This window comes from Phacochoerus africanus, chromosome 6 (assembly GCF_016906955.1).
Source record: "Phacochoerus africanus isolate WHEZ1 chromosome 6, ROS_Pafr_v1, whole genome shotgun sequence".
NCBI classification, from domain to species: Eukaryota; Metazoa; Chordata; class Mammalia; order Artiodactyla; family Suidae; genus Phacochoerus; species Phacochoerus africanus.
The window spans coordinates 127,014,936-127,036,059 of record NC_062549.1 but is presented as its reverse complement, the minus strand read 5'-3'; the positions used below and the strand labels follow the sequence as shown (position 1 = coordinate 127,036,059).

General features: G+C 43.6%; 1 protein-coding gene across 1 annotated transcript in view; it reads left to right on the top strand.

Annotated features, from left to right (window-relative positions):
- The window catches only part of LOC125128750 (DBIRD complex subunit ZNF326-like), a 28,306-nt gene extending 8,571 nt beyond the window's left edge, over window positions 1–19,735 (top strand). Inside the window, exons 4-10 of the mRNA XM_047782919.1 lie at window positions 3,593–3,704; window positions 9,120–9,267; window positions 10,621–10,720; window positions 13,578–13,708; window positions 15,012–15,107; window positions 16,599–16,724; window positions 19,301–19,735. Of these exons, the coding sequence (XP_047638875.1) occupies window positions 3,593–3,704; window positions 9,120–9,267; window positions 10,621–10,720; window positions 13,578–13,708; window positions 15,012–15,107; window positions 16,599–16,724; window positions 19,301–19,735 (1,148 nt within the window). The remainder of the gene's footprint in view (window positions 1–3,592; window positions 3,705–9,119; window positions 9,268–10,620; window positions 10,721–13,577; window positions 13,709–15,011; window positions 15,108–16,598; window positions 16,725–19,300) is intronic.
- The last annotated feature ends 1,389 nt before the right edge of the window (window positions 19,736–21,124 follow it).

The following is a 21,124-nucleotide window of genomic DNA, read 5'->3' as shown; positions in this document are numbered from 1 at the left end:
ATTTTTTTGTATTTTATATGTATATTATTTTTGCCTTGATGACTGGGAAGTATTGTATCTTATCAGGTTAGGTGATACTGCAAGGGGGGAGCAAAACTTACTCTCTTCTTTAGAATTAATGTTTGATCGCCTAACCTGGTTGGGACTGGAAAGGCTTTAGATCATTGTAATGATTGAATATTCTACATTTTTCTGGTCCAGTTTTTCAGATTTTTTAATCTAGTTTTAAAAATAAGGTATATTAAATGAACTTTCTTAGAGTGCATTCCTTTGATTTTGGAGGTGGTTAAGATAACCTTCGAATAAGAGAAGAAGCAGGGAGGCCTAGATAAGTTCTAGTTCAAGACTTGATGTGTTTTTGTATGTTTTTTTTTTGTCTTTTTTGTCTTTTTTTTTTGTTGTTGTTGTTGTTGTTGTTGTTGCTATTTCTTGGGCCGCTCCCGCGGCATATGGAGGTTCCCAGGCTAGGGGTTGAATCGGAGCTGTAGCCACCGGCCTACACCAGAGCCACAGCAACGCGGGATCCGAGCAGCGTCTGCGACCTACACCACAGCTCACGGCAACGCCGGATCGTTAACCCACTGAGCAAGGGCAGGGATGGAACCCGCAACCTCATGGTTCCTAGTCGGATTCGTTAACCACTGCGCCACGACGGGAACTCCTATTTTTTCCTTTTTTAAAACAACTTTTTTTTTTTCTAATTATAACATTATATGACATGTAATATTTGAGGAAAATAATTGAAATAATGAATGTTGGATTCTTTCCTCAAAATTATGAACTATAAATCAGAACTCTGCAATGGTTTAAATACTGTTTTTAAATCTGCTTTCCTGCCTTGCTTTGCATTTGGTGCACACGCACACACATGCACACATACACACACACGTCTAATTTAGGGCCACACCTGAGGCATGTGGAGGTTCCCAGGCTAAGGGGTGAATCGGAGCTGTAGCCGCTGGCCTATACCACAGCCACAGCAATGTAGGATCCGGGCCGAATGTGTGACCTACACCACAGCTCACAGCAATGCTAGATTCTTAACCCACTGAGCCAGGCCAGGGACTGAACCCGTGTCCTCATGGATGCTAGTCTTGCTACTAGTTGGATTCGTTTCCACTGCGCCATGATGGGAACTCCATCGACATCTATATTTAATAAAAATAATAGCAGTGTTCTGAATTCTGGAAACCTGGTACTGATTTCATAGGGTATATGACAGTAGGGATAACCTCTATACTGTGTTAGTCAATAGATTGGTATTTGCCGAATTGTATACGCTAAGTATTGCTAGAACAGGCAATTCAGTTAATTTGGTTGATCCTCTTGGGGTAGATTTCAAAGATATATTTTGCAGATATAGGTAGATAAATATCGCAAAGTTTGATTCACCACTAAGGCAGATGTATGCGAACCAACTTTTTTCTTTTTAAGAGAATTTGAGAGTAGTTTAGCGTAACTAAGAATGAAGCTGAAACTATATTCCATTCAGACTTTCACTGTCAGGGTGAGGTGGGCCTTCTAAAAGATCCGTGCTGAATACACAGGAGTAGGAAGTCCTGCTGCACCGTCATCGGTAGGATTATATGGTTTGTTGAAAAGCAGTGGGAAAGGAACCGTGTTCAGTCATTTGGCTGGAGGCCCAGAATAGACCCTAGCTTAGCATCCGAAAGGAGGGTGAGGTCACTTCGAGTTGAAGGTCGTCCTGTACACGTGGATTTTCCCTAGAGTGAGGGCTTGAGCGAACCTGCAGGAGGATATTGAAAAGGGTCAGTAAAATAAGGATGTACATTTAAGCTCCTATGAAACGATGAAAAATAACCTAGATATTGAGTTTTAGGGTATTGATTTTATATCATTTTGAAGCCGTATTTGTTAACTGCCAAGTTTATGAATCCCCGGGTGTTTATGGCTTTGTATTAGATGTTTTTCCAAAGGTAATCCAAAAGGATAAATAGTGCGTAAAAGGAAGAGTTTGAGGGCAGATGAGGTTTTTTTAGTCTAAATGTGTTACAAGAAAGATCTTTCTTCTTTTAGTGGGAGAGACCACCTTCATACCACGTGAAGTAGTTGGCCTTCATTTTTTAAAAAAGGGAGCGAACTTGTATTGAGTATGGAGAAGCGAGAACCCTCACGCTCGGCTGCGGGGAGTGGGCAGGGGTGCGGCGGCAGCTGCGGGGAGCCCTTCGCTGGCTCCTCAGATGGCTAAAGGGAGGCTGACCGTACGACCCCCTCGTGCCACGGCTAGACCCCTACTTCGGAGACCTGCAAAGACGTAGTCAGACACAGCTTGTACATACATGTTCACAGCAGCATTGCTCTCGGTCGCCGAAAGGCGGGGCCAGAGTCCACGTGCTCATCAGCAGATGAACGGGTGAAAAGAAGGTGTGTTTGCACAGCGAACGTTATTCAGCCGTGAAGAGAAGCGGGCCCTGACGCTCACACAGTACAACACGCGGGTGAACTAGAAAACACGGTGCTGGATAAAAGAAGCCAGCCCAAAGACACGTGCGGCACACTCGCCCGCGTAGAGTAGGCGACGGAGGGGGGCCGCGGTAGATGGAGCACAGGCACTGCTCCTCAGTGGTTTGCAGTAACCCGTATGGGAAGAAGACTGGGTGATTTCTAGGCACGACGGATTCACTCGGCCGTACACCTGAAGCTAGTACGACGTTGTAAATCTACCATGCTCCAGCAAAGTTAAATTTAAAAGATGATGCACTGATACATTCTATGCTTCTCCTCATATGGAGTAGTAGCCGGCATAGAGAGGTGTGTAGAGACGGAAAGCAGATGGGTAGTTTTACCAGGCGCTGTAGTGACTTCTGCATGGGTATGGGGTGTCTCCGCAGAGTGATTAAAACGTCGTGAAACATGGAGTTCCCGTCGAGGCGCGGCAGAACCGAATCCAACCGGGAACCATGAGGTTGCGGGTTCGGCCCCCGGCCTTGCCCAGTGGGTTGGGGATCCGGCGTGGCTGTGGCTGTGGTGCAGGCCGGCAGCTGCAGCTCTGATTCGACCCCACGTGCCGCAGTGACGGTTGACCAGCATTGCGCTGTCCTTACTGCTGCTGAAATACACACTTGGAAATGGCTAAAATGGTGCATTTTGTACTGTGTGTTTTATTTACTTTATTCACGTTAAGACATATTTTCAGAAAAAGAGGAGGAACCTGCTTTTCTTTTAGTTTATGCATTTTAAGAAATTTTGAGAGAGCTGCTATAATAAGTGAGTTTTTGTGTGCATTGTCTTTCTAGTTTCATGCAAGTTTATTTCAGTGTTTCCCAAAGTGTGGCATTCAAAATTATTTTAGGTGGAATGGCTGTTATTGCTTAATATGCATAAGAAAAAAATGAGCAGATCTAGAGAAAAATAGGCAGCACATGATAACATAGACGAGAAGGCAAAATTCATGATGACGGTATTCAAATGATCGAAGTTTCAGAAATACCGAGTAATCGCAAACTCAGGTTTTTCTGGTGGGTTCAGTTCAGATAACAGTTCGTGTATGTCTATCGTTTATGAACCCGAGACTGGAAAAGGAGAACCGAAGAGCGATGTTTAGTTTTAACTTGTTTGTCTGATCCCCTAGCAAAAACTGATCCTAAAAATGAAGAAGAAGAAAAGCGAAGAATCGAGGCTCGGCGAGAGAAGCAAAGGCGCAGAAGAGAGAAAAACAGTGAGAAATATGGAGATGGATACAGGTTTGTGCTTTGGTAGAGTCCGAAAGCTGGACTCATTAAAAAACTGTTTCCTAGAAAAGACAGACACTCAGTTGGAATGTGGAAAAACTCCTGAGAGTCGAATGGCAAGGTCTGAGCAGAGGTGTATAGGAAGATTTTGACTTTTGGTATTTAGAGTCATCCTTCTGTATCCACAGCAGATTGGTTCTAGGGGCGCCCTCCCCCTTCTAGCCCCACCCCCCATGGAGAACCTGAGGATGCGCAGATCACTCATGTAGAATGGAATATTTGCTGCACGTCCTCCCATGTGCTTTTTTTTCTTTTGTTTTGTTTTGTTTTGTTTTTTTCAGGGCCGCACCTGCGGCATACGGAGGTTCCCAGGCTGGGGGGCACATCGGAGCTGTAGCTGCTGGCTTACACCACAGCCTCAGCAACGCCGGATCCTTAACCCACTGAGGGAGGCAGGGATCGAACCCACAACCTCGTGGTTCCTAGTCGGATTCGTTTCTGCTGCGCCACAGCGGGAGCTCCACATCCTCCCATGTACTTTGCATCGCCTCTAGGTTCCTTAGGATACGTGGTGCAGAGTAAATGCCATGTAAGTACTTGCTGATGTGCGTCACATTCAAGTCTTGCTTTTTGGAACTTTGTGAAATTTTTTTTCCCTAATATTTTAAATCTGAGATTGATTGACTCCACAGATGAAGAACCTACGGATAAGGAAGAGTGACTGAATATGCAGTCACCACTTAGAAAATATAAGAAAGAAGAGATCCGATGCATAAGGTAATCCAAAAATATAGTATTGTTACGGACAAATACGTGAAGAAAACCGCAGAATCTTCCTGAGATTTGACTACATGGAGACATCGTCTTGTATAGAAATACCAATTTCCAGGCTTAAAAGTTATAGAATAAATGATACAGGAAATGATGACCAGATTTGTTTAAATAAAAAATTTAAACTTGAAAGATGTGGAAAATATGAGAAATGATTAATGTCTAAGTTAGATAAATCTTACTCAACCAGAATTTTTTAAAAGGTAGGAAAGCAAGATGCTAAGGTGTAATTTGGTGAAGGCATAGCAGCTAATTAATCATTTTAGAGAAAAATGTTGAAACATACTGTAAGTTAAATAAACGGGAAATTTTAATAATAGTGTGGCATTTTCTTCATGAAGAAAAAGAAATAATGATTTTCTGACTAGGATGTAGTCCAGAACACTGCTGTAATTTGCTGGTGATTCTGTAAATGTGCTTACAGCTACTGGGAAGCAATTTAACAGTTTCCAAAAATGTCTTAAATTTTTTTATATTCTTTGATTTCTCCACGAAAATAATCTAAAACTATAGATTAGTTTACTTTAAAAAGATACCCAGTAGAACATTATTTATCATAGGTCTAAACTTGGGAGTTCCTGTCGTGGCTCAGTGGTTAACGAATCCAGCTAGGAACCGTGAGGTTGCGTGTTCGATCCCTGGCCTCGCTCAGGGGGTAAAGGATCTGGTGTTGCTGTGAGCTGTGGGGTAGGTCGCAGATGCGGCTCGGATCCCGAGTTGCTGTAGCTGTGGTGTAGGCCGGCGGCCACAGCTCTGATTCGACCCCTAGCCTGGGAACCTCCATATGCTGCAGGTGCAGCCCTAAAAAGACAAAAAGACAAAAAAAAAAAGGTCTAAACATGAAATAAATAAGTGCTGGATAGTGATTAAGTATATGTAAAGTTGGACAGATCCCGTCAGTGGGCTGTTGAGCCGGTTAAAAATGAAGGTTATAAAGTCTGTAATAACATGGAGAAAATGGAGGCAAAATAGAAAAAATATATGCAAGATAAAAAGTTACACATGGAAAAAAAGACAAGGCATTTTTTAAAAAGGACAGTAGTTGATATTATTAAAATCTTTTTTTCTCTGAATTCTGTTTATTCAGGAAAATAAAGAATATGAAATTCAAAAAATAAATTCAGTGTACTTCCCATTCAGAATAAAGTTTTGCTCTTTAAAAGTTAACTTGTCTGTGTGACGTAAGGGGAATGCGGTTTTGCAGAAGCGCGTTACCCAGATGTCTAAAGCCTCTGTCTTAGTTTAAACACAGTATTTGATGGCTGAGGAGTATTCCATTGTGCATATACACCACATATTCCTAATCCAATCATCTGTTGATGGACATTTGGGTTGTTTCCATGTCTTGGCTATTGTGAATAGAGCTGCAGTGAACATGTGGGTGCATGTGTGTTTTTTAAGGAAAGTTTTATCTGGATATATGCCCAGGAGTGGGACTGCTGGGTCATATGGTAGTTCTAGGTATAGACTTCTAAGGTGCCTCCATACAGTTCTCCACAGTGGCTGTACCAGCTTACATTCCCACCGACCGTGCAGGAGGGTTCCCTTTTCTCCACACCCCCTCCAGCACTTGTTATTTGTGGACTTATGAATGATGGCCATTCTGACTGGTGTGAGGTGGTATCTCATGGTCGTTTTGATTTGCATTTCTCTCATAATCCATTTGCAGCAACATGGATGGAACTAGAGACTCTCATACTGAGAGAAGTAAGTCAGAAAGAGAAAGACAAATACCATGTGATATCACTTATATCTGGAATCTAATATACGGCACAAGTGAACCTTTCCACAGAAAAGAAAATCATGGACTTGGAGAACAGACTTGTGGTTGCCCGGTGGTGGCGGGGGGGAGTGGGAGGGATTGGGAACCTGGGGTTAACGGATGCAAACTATTGCTTTTGGAGTGCACTAACAATGAGATCCTGCTGGGTAGCACTGAGAACTAAGTCTAGATACTTACAACAGAGCACGACAACAGGAGAAAAAATTATGTATACGTGTATGTGTAATTGGGTCCCCATGCTGTACAGTGGGGAAGAAAAGTGTGTTGGGGGAAATAACAATAACAAATTTTAAAAAAATGCAATATTTTAAGAAAAGACTCTTCACACTGTTCCGTGGAGATATTTTAATAATGTATAAGTTTCCTTCCACATTAAACAGGATATTCTTTGTTTTGGGATATACTGGTTTTATTTATGTGACGTTTAGTAAAAGAAAATGGAGTTGCATTTGAATTCCCCAATTCTTTTATTTGTTTAGACTGTCTTTGATTTTAGTCTACTAGCTGTTTCTTCTGTAATCCTTGTGCCAGCTTTAATAACCTTCTCCTGTGCTTTTTCTGATAGTCTTAGTTATCAGAAAACATGTTGGGACCTGAGAAACAGAAGTGAGCTTATCAAGAACTAGCCTATAAAAAGGAGTTCTAGTTTAAAGAGGCAGCTGTCTGTGGCCGTCGTGCCTCTCCCTCTCTGACCTAGTTCCTTCTTTTGACAGTGAAAACAGGCTTAATTACTTTGATGAGGAAATAAGTTGAACACTTTGTGTCACATGTGTAGGCGTCCAAAGATGATTTTACACTGTAAGATTAATTTCTCTATTGAATTACCTCATGAATACTTTTCCATTACAATGATAGATTTGGACATGACATACCCATATTAATATAATGAATGTTGTGATTTGGAGAAAAGGAAAGAACTGAACTTTCATTTAGCTGTTTTTCTCCATAAGTCTAGATACAAACTTGATGACATAACCAAAAGGATGTCAGTCCATTTAATTGGCCATTTTAGGATAAGAATCCTTTAAAATAGCCTGGAATTATTTTAATATGTTAGAGCAGTTTTACTCTGAGTTTGGAGGATAGGAGATTGACAGTAAATAGCTATTCTTGTGATGCGTTCTTTTTGGATATTTGAATGCTTTCAATGTGATCGAGAGAGTGGGAAGGGAAGGGAACGGGGCGGGGGTTGGGGGGTGAGAGCGCAGAATGGATGGACCGCAGCATAGGTGCAGGTGCAGGGTTCCACAGGAAGAGCACAGAGTAGCTTCAGAGGAGGTGGCTTCCAAGCAGGAGCGCGGGAAGTCAGGGAAAGGGGTGAAGGTGTGTTTGAACTGATCTGGATGCGGCAGCGTCGCAGGAGGAGTTAGGCAGCCCAGGTAGAGGCCTGGCTTGAGGTAAAGCAAAGAAATAGGAATGTTTCATTGATATTTAGGAGCTAGAAACCTATGTAGATTCAAAGGCGTCTGCTAGGGTGAAAGGTATAGTCTAATGTAAAGGTTTAAGGAGGACCTACTGTGCGCTAGGTACTGTTAAAAAGTAAAAGTATTAGTAAAGCTAAAAAGAGAAAGGAAAGATGAAGGACTTTCTTAAAGGGCAACTGAAAATGCTTGGACTTTGCATTTTGAGCCTTAAAGAGCCAATGACGTCTTTGAGCAGTAATGTGCTGTTGTCTCCTTTAAGAAGCAACAATGATTAATTGAATAATTCCTGCGTGCCCGGAACTATTCTAAGGACTTCATACGTGTTTTTAAGACACCTCCAGGAGGGGTCTCGTCTCATTACGATAAGAAAATTAAGGCCCAGAGAAGTTAAATCAATTGCCCCCGGTCGCATAAGGGTCTAGGAAGTAAACCCAGCAGTAGACTTCAGATTCTGTACTTTACCCAGCAAAATAAGCATGGAGACTAGAGAGAAACCGATTAGGAAACTATTGTCATAATTCAAAGAAAAAGCAAAACAAGAATTTATAAGGTAGAAAGAATTAAGTAGGAGAAAAAAAGGGAAATTCATTCTGGACTGTTTCCTGAGCTTCTGAACGAGTGCATTTGTCCAGTCCAGGCCTGTTGGTCGACCTGCAGAGATCTTTAGGGCGAGGACTTCTGACTCCAAGGCCTCTAACGGTGAATCATGGCTGTCTGGAGTCCCCCTGGCTCTCTTGGTACTCTGCCGGTGCTTTGGAAGCTTGAGGGAGGAGCAGGGTATCAGATAAGTAGTGGAACTTTGGCACTTGATACTTCTTGAACTTTGATCTGGCTTTCCAACTGGTGTAGATCGGAGATGGATAGTTTAGGATTAGAGTAACTAGATGCACCGATCCCATCTTTCATTCCCAGAGGCTCCAGTGTGGGCCAGAAATGCCAAGTTGTCCAGACAGTTACTTAAATGCTGTTTTTTTGTTTTGTTTTGTCTTCTGCTTAAGCTAAGTTTAAATCAACCATAGGCGTTCCTGTTGTGCTTCAACAGGTTAAGAACCCGACAGTGTCTGTGAGGATGTGGGTTCGATCCCTGGCCTTGCTCAGTGGGTTAAGGATCTGGCATTGCTGCAGGCTATGGTATAGGTCACAGGTGCGGCTTGGATCCCATGTTGCTGTGGCTGTGGTGTAGGGTGGCAGCTGCGGTTCCAATTTGACCCCTAGCCTCAGAACGTCCATATGCTGCAGGTGTAGCCCTAAAAGAAAAAAAAAAAAAATCAACCATAAAATGGAAGAAGGGAAATCATTTATGCTGTAAAATTAATTTCATTGGTATAGTCTTACGAACTCCTAAGTAAATACAATCATATTTAAAGGAAAACCTTTTTTTCTTTACAGAATGGCATTCACTTGTTCATTTTGTAAATTTCGAACATTTGAAGAAAAAGATATTGAACTGCATCTGGAAAGTTCTTCACATCAGGAAACATTAGATCATATTCAAAAACAAACCAAATTCGATAAAGTAGTTATGGAGTTTTTGCATGTAAGTAGAAACACTTTCTCTGACATTTGAATTTCTTATATTTTCATTGTTTCCCATCATACTCCCATTTTATATTTCTAAAAATTTACTTTCACTTAAAGAATGAGTTGTTTTAAAAATAGCTCAAAAGTAGGAGTTCCCCTTCTGGTGCAGTGGCTAACGAATCCACCTAGGAACCATGAGGTGGCTGGTTCAATCCCTGGCCTCACTCAGTGGGTTAAGGACCCGGCGTTGCCGTGAGCTGTGGTGTAGGTCGCAGACGTGGCTTGGATCCTGCGTTGCTGTGGCTCTGGAGTAGGCTGGTGGCTGCAGCTCTGATTCGACCCCTAGCCTGGGAACCTCCATATGCCGCAGGTGTGGCCCCAGAAAAGACAAAAAAAAAAAAGCTCAAAAGTAGATGTGGATTCCTCTTTCCTAGATTTTAGGTTTGTTGTTTGCGAGTACATTTTACATTCTTCACAGTAGTTTCTGGCAAAGGTGTCAGGAAAGACTTCCTTTAACACCTGTTAATTGATGCAGCATCAGCCATCCTCTGGTAACCGTCTTCTGTGTACGCAGTGTTGTGCTGAGTGCCTTTCTTTGTTTTTCATTTCAGCTTTATACTAACTCCTTTTTGTCCTGTAAGGTCATGCTCAGAGCAGATCAGTGACTTTTCATCAAGTAGAAGTCTGAGTTCAGAGCCAGAGAGCCTGGGTTTGTTTAGTGTCCTTTATAACATTAGGAGGTGGTCATCAGCTCAGCAGTTTTTCTTGAATACTTACGGAAGGTGCTCTGCAAGCGCTGGAGACGCAGGCTGACAGTGGCTGGAAGTGGAACACACTCCCCCAGATGACCCTGGAGCGGCAGGGAGGGATGCGAGGCAGGGCGGGTCGTTGGGTCTCGGCTGCAGCTGGGCTGCTGATTGGATGTATGGACAATTAATTTGGACAAAAGAGGTGGAATCGTTAGAAGGTTAGAAGTACAGTAATCATTCCCTTCTCTGTAGCTTTGCAGAATTGTGTGCCTTAATTAAAGTGTCTTTCTGTCATTTTACTTGTTAACTGCTTCTGAACTGTCATGTAGGACGTAAGTGCTCACCTGCCCTGAGGAGATCTCTTGACTGGTCCAGCCGTCTTATTTTTCTTTCTATATATATATGCCCAAAATAATTTTGAAAAAGAAATCTTTTTTTTCTTTTTTTTTTAGTTTCCTATTACTTTATGTTAGCTGTTTCCCCTAAATTGTAAGTTCCCTGAGAACGTTTATTAATTTTTATGTAATAGACTCTGCTCCCTCCCATAGGTCAGGCGTGGTGCTAAGCCTACACTACGAGCTCACTGAAAGCTTTTGGATTCTTTCAATTTTGTTTTCTAGGAATGTATGGTAAATAAATTCAAGAAAACATCTATTCGTAAGCAGCAGACAAATAGTCAAACAGAAGTAGTCAAGGTAACTGAAAAGGACGTTATGGAAGGTAGGTGTTGAGACAACTCGATGTGGAAATTTCCGCATATATTTTACCCGCCTTAACCTGTTTCAGGGTGGACGGTGCCCAGGAGAGTGACAGTGCACATGGTCACATGTGGTCAGCCTGAGTGGGTTGGCACAAGTGAGCACTGCAGACCAGCTGAACACTACCTCCCCTTAAATCCCTCACTTAATTTCCTTCATAGAGGAAAAATCAGCTCTGCTTCCAGATGGATGATGCGTCGTCATCAGCATCCAGGAGAGATGGGTTCCGGGACCTGCTTCGGGTACCAACATCTGCAGATGCTCAAGTCCCGGTTGGCTCCTCAGTATCTGCAGATGCAGATCCCGTGGTACAGAGGGCCAGCTGGACTCCCTCTCTCTGCCCTCTGTCCATCTTATCCCTTCTCCTCTCCTTAAGGACTTGGGCTCAAATTCTGAACCCTTCGCTCCTGTTTTTCAGTCTTCTCTTTTGCTTCTGTCTCTGAAGCCTGTACTCTTATCACAAAAAACAAGCAAAAAAATGGAAAAAGCCGCAAGGGGAGTTTCAGCTCTGGCACAGTGGGTTAAGAACCTACTATAGCGGCTCGGGTTGCTGTGGAGGCGTGGGTTCGATCCCGGCCCAGCACAGTGGGTTAAAGGATCCAGCGTTTCTGCAGCTGTGGTGTAGGTCATGGCCGCAGCTCACCTTCAGTGCCTGTACTGGGAACGTCCACATGCCATGGATGTGGCCATTAAAAAAAAAAAAAAAAAAAAAGCACCAAAGGAAAAGAACAAACCAGACTTTATTTCCTCTAGAACCTGCCTCTGTCTTTAAACAGCCGTCCTTGTTTAAGCACAGAGGACGCCGGTCTGTTTCTTCATTCCCGTTTATTCCTTTACCCACAGTGGGTAAGCTTCTGCCCGTCCCTTTACTGCAGCTGCTCTGACGCAGGCCCCCAGCAGGGCGTCACTAGGTTCTCGTGAAGCGTTCTCTCTCTTCTGCAGCGTTTTCTGCGGATGACTCTGTTCTTTGTCAGTCTGTTTCCCCCTTGGCTTCTGTGATGTCCCACTGACCTGGTGCTCTCTTTGCTCCCCTGTCATTTTTCTTCCTTGTGTGTTACTTTTTCCGCCAGGCTTTTGGAAGGTGGTGGTTAGCAGTATTCTGTCGTCAGTCCTGTTGTCCTCTTTGTGGTTCTTCCTGTGGAATGAATTTACTTAGAGCGCTCAAGTCACCGTCTGTGTGTGGACTACCTCTAGTTCGGTGCCTTCAGCCCGGGTCCCTCTTCTGACTCCAGTCTCTCGCATCTGCTTGCCTGCTGACATCTTTTTAGCGACCTCTCATGAAATGACCACGGCCCGAGACTTCATCCTCCCCTTGAGCACCCCCACCCCATAAAGAAAGCAAGACAAAAACTTAACACACATCTCCTTCGTTTATCCTGGAAAGCGGCACCATCCTCAAAACCGGCACCGTGTGGTTAATCCTGGCATTTACCTTCACTGCGCGTGTTGTGTTGGTTCTGCCTGTTGAATATGTACCAGGCCTCTTCCCCCCCGCCCTCCCTCCCCGCTCCTTCTTCCCTTCCCTCCCTCCCTCTTTCCTTTCCTGCTGCAGCATGTAGACGTTCCTGGGCCAGGGATTGAACCCGTGACGCAGGCAGCTGCAGTGACAACACTAGATACCTAATCTGTGCCGCAAGGAAATTCCTCTTTACCTCCTCTTTAAACATGGAATGTGTTCAAATCTTCATCTGCTCTCTTGACAATTGCAGTATTTTTCTAACTAGTCTCCTTGCGTTCATTCTTGTCACTAAATCTGTGATTTTATTACTTTGAGAATTTTCAGTGGCTTCCCATCCTCCACAGAATACAATTCAGTTTCCTAGGTCTGGCACACAAAGCTCACACAATCCAGGCCCTGCTCTTCTCTCTTGTCCTCCCTTTATAGTCTGTGCCCAGCCATGCTGAATTGCTTGAAATTCCCAGAAAGTGCCGTTTTCTCTTAGACCTGCCTTTGCTTAGACAGCTCTCTCTCTGAGTCTGAGGGAGAAGGTTCTAGAAGCCCTCTGCAGATGCAGAAATCCGCGATGCTCAAGTCCCTTCTGTAAAATGGATGTAGCATTTGCACATAACCTGTGCCTGTACTCACATACTTTAGATCACCTCTGTATTACTTATGATACCTATTACAGTGGAAACGCTATGTAAATAATTGCCAGCAAGGAGTTGTACCTGTTAGGACTTTCTGGATTTTTTTAAAAAATATTTTTCACCCATGGTCGGTTGAAACTACAGATGTGGAACCTGCAGATACAGATGGCCACAGCAGTGCCTTATAATGTTACTTCAGGAATGAAATGTCAGGGGTCATAGGGGACTTTTTTTGTATTTTACTGAAGCGGCATGTTACATATCTTCTTTCTTTTTTTTCCTTTTTTTTTTTTTTTTTAGGGCTGCATCCTCGGCGTATGGAGGTTCCCAGGCTAGGGGTTGAATTGGAGCTGCAGCTGCCAGCCTAGGCCACAGCCACAGCCACGCCAGATCCGAGCCCCATCTGCGACCTACACCACAGCTCACGGCAGCGCTGGATCCTTCACCCACTGAGCGAGGCCAGGGATGGAACCACATCCTCATGGATACTATTTGGATTCTTAACCCACTGAGCCATGATGGGAACTCCCACACTTGACAGTCTTAATCTGTTATCGGTATAGTTTTTTATTATATATGCAGATTTATGAGATATGGCAGAAAAACTCAACATACGTACTCTGGTCCCTTTTTTTTTGAAGAAGGGGTGTAAGTAAGCATGGGGATGATTTGTTGGCAGTCAGGATGTGTGACTCTCACCTGTCTTAGCGACAGCTGCTGCTCTCTGGCAGGTGTTACTGCAGACGATCACATGATGAAAGTAGAGACTGTTCACTGCAGCGCCTGCAGCGTCTACATCCCGGCCCTGCACAGCTCGGTGCAGCAGCACTTAAAGTCTCCGGACCACAGCAAAGGGAAGCAGGTACGGCCTCATCCGCCTTAGGGGAGCCACGGCAGCGTCTAGGGATCCCTCACGCCCTTCCGAGGCTGCTGTTTCACACCTGCCTGCTTGTGTGCGATCCGCTTCATCTCGGGCGTGAGTGACTGCAAGATTCTTGGAGAGGCAGTGTCGTCCAGGAGTTAGGGGTAGTGTCGTGGGCTCTGGGGCAAGACCTCCTGGGTTTGAACCTCCGTTGAGTACATACGTGTGTTAAGCAACTAGTAAACTTTTCTTGGTCTGAGTTTCTTTATCTGTAAAACGAGGATGGATGATCACTCTTAGGTGACCGAATAAAGGTTAGGTTAACTAAAATATAAAAGACACTTCGAGTCGGGCCTGGCACGTCAGTAAGCGTTCAGGAAATCATAGCTGTTGCTGATTGTTCCTTTTATTGTTGACTTTTTAAAAGATGGTACAAAATGATTTTACGAGTGTGTGTTTGTTTTATAACAAAAGAGAAAGGAAAGACTTTATTGTAGCATACATTTTGATGATTGGGAAAAGTAAACCGAAAACTGGAATTACCAGTTGTTACCTATTGTTATGTTTTTCAGTAGAATTTACTCAAAAATTCTAGGAAAAATTTACCATTTTCTTGTGGATTAATATATTTCTGCTTCTATGTTGGTTGGTTTTATGTAGCCCAAACATTTCAAATAAAAATTGTTTATTTTGTGAGAAATTTGTTTGCAAAGCAAAACTAAAAATTCAAATACTAAAGACCTAAGTTTTACGCAGACAGTACCTGAGTCTTAAATTCATGTTTTGTATTGACGTGAACCTCATTTAACTCAGATTTTTTCAGCCACTTGGAGCATACATAGTCTTTTAAAAAGGTCTTTGTCCGTCCTTTTTTTTTTTTTTTTTTTTGATGTTCTCTTGACACCCTTTGGTGACTAGACATTCCGTCTCATTACCTTTCCTCCTTTGTAGCTACTTTAGAAGCGTGAAAAACTATCCTTTCTTTTTTGATAGCCTGAAAATGAATAGTTGGAGTAGCTGGGGCTGGCAGAGGTGGAGGTAGGAAAGCAGAGAAAGCAGCGGTTTCGTAGACCTGGACATAGAGTGTGCAGTGACTGGGTGGATTTGATGAAGTTGACTGGCTTGTTGGATCTTCCTTGTTTTAATGCATAGATGAGTTAGATTTGGGGTCACAGTAGCTGTTGTGGCTTTATAGCTTAATTTGCCATTTAATTCTAAGGAGTTAAGCATGCAGTGTTGTTTTAAGGAACTGTTTTTCATGGCATGGTTTTCAAGTATCTCCATGTGTTCTGTTTTTTTATAGGCTTATAAGGAACAAATAAAAAGGGAGAGTGTCTTGACTGCTACAAGCATTTTAAATAACCCAATAGTGAAGGCACGATATGAACGTTTTGTTAAGGTAAGATTTTAGAGCAAAAACTTTAGGCAATATTGTAATACTTAAATGGTGATGTGGCAACTCTTTGTGCTATTTAATATGGTAAAAAATTAGGAGAATTTTACTTAATGTCATACATGTAGGTGACATATCTTTTTTTCCTGTTTGTTGGGATTTGTTGAGAGAGGGACCAGTAGGCTGTTCCTTTCTCACCCCCCTTTCTAGCTCTGCGTCATTTGCGAGATACGCACGAGTCTAATGGAAGATCGAAATGTCAGCTTTGTTCTTAATTTTTTTTAAAAAAAGGTGATTTGGAAGATATGTCTTAGTTACTGTGGACTCTCTAGTATTTCCCTCCTGGAAAGACTTAACCTGCTCCCAGCTTCCGTTACTGGTTCGACTGGGCAGCAGCAGGGTCCTCCTAGTCTGCCAGGTGACATGGAGCTGCTCGAACGCCCCCTTCCTGTTGCTGGAAGGCCCTGAAGAGGGGACAGAAGATACCGAGTCTTTCTAGCAGCAGAGGAGTCCCAAAGACGAGTGACTTACCCGATTGGTAGTTCTTCCAAGCATACCAACTGGAAGGTCACTCCTTTTCCTTGGGTAAAAGTTGGAGGGGAAGCAGGAAGGTCGGATTATGTTGCAGGCATTTTCAGTAGGTTTCATTCTCAGCCCTTTTTTCCTACTTAGGCCTTCGTCCCAACCCCGGGTCATCCTCTTTACGCCGTGGCTCCCCTATTCGCTCTGTGCAAGCAGTTCACATACCTAAATATCTTCCTCTGAAGTCTCTTCTCTTTCGAGTTGCAAATTTATTAAGAGGTCTGTTGCCCATGAGGCCTCTTACATCCTCATGATGTGTACACATCCCTGCTTCCCCCCCTTTCCCCACCTAACCCAATCATCCTAACGGGGTCACCTTTCTCCGGGCTGTCGGGTAGCCTCTCGCTAGGATGCCTTCTCTTCTCCTTCCGTTCCTCCCGCAGCTTCCTGCCTGGTGTTTCTCACAGCGGAGCACCAGCCTTGCACTTTCCTGCTTCGTAACCTCCACTGCCTCTTCATTTCTCTGGTCATTAATAAAGCTTTCTGATACGGTCCAATTTACAAGACGTACTCCCCGTACGTAGTTTAAATATTTAAATAACTTAAAATATTAAAATTCTATCTGTGAATGTTTAGTGAGTTAAAGATTTGTCTACTTTTTAAAAGTAAAAGTAAAACATGACACCTAATGTGATTCTGATTTTCATTTGAATTTTTAAAAAGAGAACATGTGACGTGCTACATTGCCTGCCTGTGTTGCTAAGTAGAACACAAATTTGTGTTTGTGTTGTTTTGTGGAGTTTCACACCCACCTCGGTGTGCAGTAGGTGCTCAACAAATATTACATGGATTTGTCAGGAGTGGAAATAAAAAGCTTCAAATGGTATTTATTTTCAGTGATATAGCAAATAAAAATTTCGCCGATTTAAAAAAATAAATGTACTGACTTCAAAAGCTTTTTCTTCATGTTTTTAGGGTGAGAATCCTTTTGAAATTCAGGATCAGTCCCAGGATCAGCAACTAGAAGGAGATGAGGAGGAGGAAGAAAAGATGGATGAGCCTGTTGAAGAGGAGGAGGCGGAGGAGGAGGAGGAGGAGGCGGAGGAGGAGGCGGAGGAAGCGGAGGAGGAGGCGGAGGAGGCGGAGGAAGCGGAGGATGTGGGCGATGTGGGCGAGGGCGGAGCGGGGGAAGGCGCCGGGGTCCCCGAGGAGGAAGGAGGGGACACGGCAGCGGCGGCGGCGGGCGAGGGCGAGGGCGGGGCGGGGGGCGGAGGGGAGGGGGAGGGGGACGCGGGGGCAGAGGAAGGAGCGGGGGGGGAGGCGGAGGAGAAGCCCGTCGCCTTCCCTGTTGACCAGCCTGAAGAAAGTCAAATATAAGGCCCTGGTCAGATGCAAAAGAAGCTTTAAATTTCTCTCCTAATGTGGAAAAGGGTAAGAATTTCAGTAGTTTAAAATATGAGCGTTAACACCCGTGTTGCATGCATTCCACACATTACAATTTGTTTTCTATGATTTCTCACTGTTTGGCATTTGTTTAATAAAATGAAGGTAAGACGATTTTAGTTTAGTTTTATAGCTACCTAACTTAGGTTCAGTAAATTGTTTGTATAATTTTTAAGCTTAATTTGTATTACGTCACTGGTGACGGGGTAACAGACGCGTCTTGTTAGTGTAGCTGTTCTAATCAGTTGAACCGAATGCGGCTCTTGGGAGGATGCATTCGAGGGCGGGCGCGTGGTGGTTTGAATACTTACCCCCGAGAGACACACTGGGCGAGTGTTCTGTGCTCTGCGTGTTTTCCCCGCATTGGACATTGAGTAGTAATTTGCATTAAGAGGCGCTTTAGGGCTTTTTGTGACCATGTTTCCCTTTGTAGCAATAAACTGTTTTTTACAAAATCTCTCCCTGGATTAGCCATTTTAAATGAAACGGAATTCATCAATTAAAGGAGTATATAAAATCAGGATTTGCCTTAATATGTGAGTTCAGCTCAGAAGCATTTTAAGATAATTGGGAAAACTTGAATTAAAGAAAAAATTTACTTCAATGACTTTTTTAAAAAGTATAGTTAAAATATTTTTTAACACATTTCACGTAGGGGTCAGTGTTTAACTGCACCGTTGATGCTTGTTTTAAGTTGTCCCTTTGCTCTGTGCCTGTGTCAGGTCTTGAAATCTTCTTGGCAATACCTTTGAATACAATTAATTTTTCACAGTTATGTTGGTTCTTTTGTCATGCCTCTTTTTAGCTGGAGAACCAAGAAGCAAACTATCACTTTTTAAAAAAAGAATTATTCCTCTCTTGACTGTTTCTCTCCTTTATACTCAAAAAGAGGTGAGATTAATAGATTATTTTCAAACGACCGTCTCTGTCACTGGAAAAAGTGGTCTTATTTGAATCTTTATTCTGGTCTCTTTTGAGAGGGGAACTCTTCCAGTGAAATAGCTTTGCAAAATTTTGATGCATTGAATGGCTGAACATAGGGGGTATATTAAGTCATTTTAAGGCATTAAGTGGATGGATGTATGGGTATTTGCAGAATTTCAGGGATAATTTCTCTTTTGGATACGACAAAACCTTTATGATAGATGTCCGAGGTCAATTTGCGTTTATTGTTGTGGGCTAGATTTGCCTGTCTCAAGCCAGGAAAATCCAATTGGCATTTATCTTCCACTTTCGGGGCTGGAGCCGAACAAGAGAAGGTTAGTTGAAACTGGAAAATGTGGAGCCCATCTAGGAGTCTCTGTTGACTCAGACAGGGGGCAGAGAGCCTTCGTGCTCAGGAGTTGCAGTTTTAGAGATAGGAGGACTTGATGAACCTTCCTGATTCTCCTTTATTTTAAACTATTTGTGGAAGGGCTAAGGTAGAAGGAGAATAGATCCCTTTCGGTTAGAATGAGAGCTGGGCAGAATGCCATACCACAGCTGCTGCACCCCCCGATTCAACCAACTGCAGATCCAAAATAATCAGGACAGAAAACTCCAGAGATTTCTAAAAAGCAAAATTTGAATTTGCCGAGCACTGGCAACTGTTGCCATAGCATTTACATGTTGCACAGCACTTGCCCTGGATTGGGTGTTGTAAGTAATCTAGCGGGGCTGTAAAGCACAGGCAGGGGTGTGCATGTGAAATACTGCGTCCGCTTTATCAGAGGGACTGAGCGTCTGTGATTTGGTGTCCAGGGCCCTAGGAGCAGCCCCCGACGGGACCCTGCGGGATGCCTGTAGCGGGGTCTTCCGGGGCTCGGTACCCGCAGAGGGCTGTAAAAAAGGTCCCGAGTGACTTGATTGACTTCTAGAACTTTGGGGATGAATTCTGTATAACAAGAATCTGTGTAACAACCTCTAAGTAGATGTTTTAGGATGAGCGGTAACAAAGAATATTTTAAGTGTTAGTTTTTGTGGAAAACCTGTAAAAACCTTTATTCAGATGAGCTTGTTTGCAAGATACTAATAAAGTGTATTTTGTTGTTGTGCTTAATTCAGAGATTTAAATTTTGTATATCTTATAATTTAAAATCTTATACTTTGTATTTAGGCGGTGTAGTTGGCAGGCAGATGAATATTTGTGGTCCTTACTGCTTATATTTTCAATATTTTTGTGATAAAGATTTATGTAATATCGTTAACCTTTCAACTTCTGTTATCCGTGTATTATTTGTTTTCTTCATTAAAAGGCTAAACATGTAGTTTTGACAACCAGAGAAGTTTATTTGCAGCACACGCGGCTGCTGGCCCGCCTGCCCGGGGCGCTCCCACGGGCCTCGCTTTTGGTCCCTGCCCGGCTCGGCTCCATCCAACCCCGTTCACGTCGCCGTCGTTTCTCTCCTGAACGAAGTCGCTTGTTAACTAGTCTTCCTCCCACTCTCACCGCGCGAGCATCTGTTTTTCACACAGAAGTATCGGCTTTTGAACACACAGTGCCGGTGATGTTTGTCGCCTTTCCTTTGATGTTGTGTTTTCGGACCCTGACCCCGTGTCGGGGCGGCCGCCAGACCGGGCCTGCCGCGGCTCCCAGCCGTCCCTTGCCCCTCTTCCCGCAGACCCGACGGGCTTCTTCTCCGTTCTCAGGGAGGCTCTTGCTTGTCTCCAGACCCTCGCGGTTTCCGTAACCTGTGCTTGTCCGCTCGCGTTAGCACTAGACTCTCCATTTTTCAGGCTACCTTCAGGGTTAGAGGAGGCGTTTCTGAAGAAACACAGGGGTTGTCATTTTTACATTTTGATAAAAGGGAGAGTTGGGGGCCGTCTGTGCCCCAGATGTACTAGGTCATGTTCTTTGGAGGGGGTGTATCTGTAACAGAGAGCCCGGGTCGTTCTGATGGGGGTGGGCAGTGATTGCTTTGGAGAATTTTTACAGGCCGTGTCAAAGCAGGAGCTTTTGTCCTGTAATAGCCAGGTCTGAGTTTGGGGAATTCTCTGTAATATTCTACAGAAGCCTTGGAACGGCCTGGTGCAGACGTCTGGGACTGAGAAAACGGGGCCTTGGTCTTGTCCCCCCTCCGCAGTAGATTTTTCGGGTCTTACAGGCCTTTTGTAAAGTCATGATAGTAGAATAGTAGTTTCACCATTTTACAGGCTTTCTCTTGTTTCATTCCCTTACTTGAAATTCTTCATTGGCTTTTAATACCAGTCAGCAACCATGGCTCTCTGTGCTTTGTTCTGTGCCTGCTTCTCCAGCCTTTGATCTCAGTCCTGACGTGTTCATATTAACTGCCTGTCCCCATAAACATTTGAATGTATGATCCTGCTTCAGAAGACAGGCGTCGTTCCTAGAATGGCGAAGACTCGACTAGCAATAACCCGACTGTACTGTAACATCTAGATATTATATCTGCACTTTATAACATCATACTATCATAAAATTACTTCTTTATAGCTAATATTTTACAGTAGCATGATATATAATTATGGAATGTCTAAAAAATCTTTAATCCTTTCAAAAATGAGGTGAAAATGACTGAACGTATCTACAGAAATTTGTATCCCCCAAGTCACAGACAAACGTCTAGGAAAAAACCTCAAAGGCGCATGTTGGTGGTACATGTGAAAACCTCTTCGAGGATTGTGTTTTTATCAGCAAGCAGAGGTAAAGAGTTTCAGGTTATCTTGTCAGACTTAGATTCTTTAACCTTTGCTTTGCCTTCTCAATTGTCCTTGTTTTGAATACACACTTTTTTCTAAGACGTGTGTGTAAAATACACATAGCTTAACACTTAGCAGTTTCATCACTTTTGAGTGCACAGCTCAGAGGTACAGTTCATGACAAGCAAACTTTTGGTTACGATTTAACATCCGCTCTGCTTCTGATGAACAGGAAATGGAGCGGCCAGGCTGGCAGAAGTATTTCAGTGCGTGTGGCAGTTCCAGTCCCTGGTAGGAACGGACAGTCTGACTTCATTTGATAGCTGTAGTTCCTGCCCCGCTAGCGGGATCTCTGGTCTGCACACGAAAGCAGGGCGTCTGCAAGGCTAAGAGGCAGAGGCCGGGCCGTGGTGAGTGCG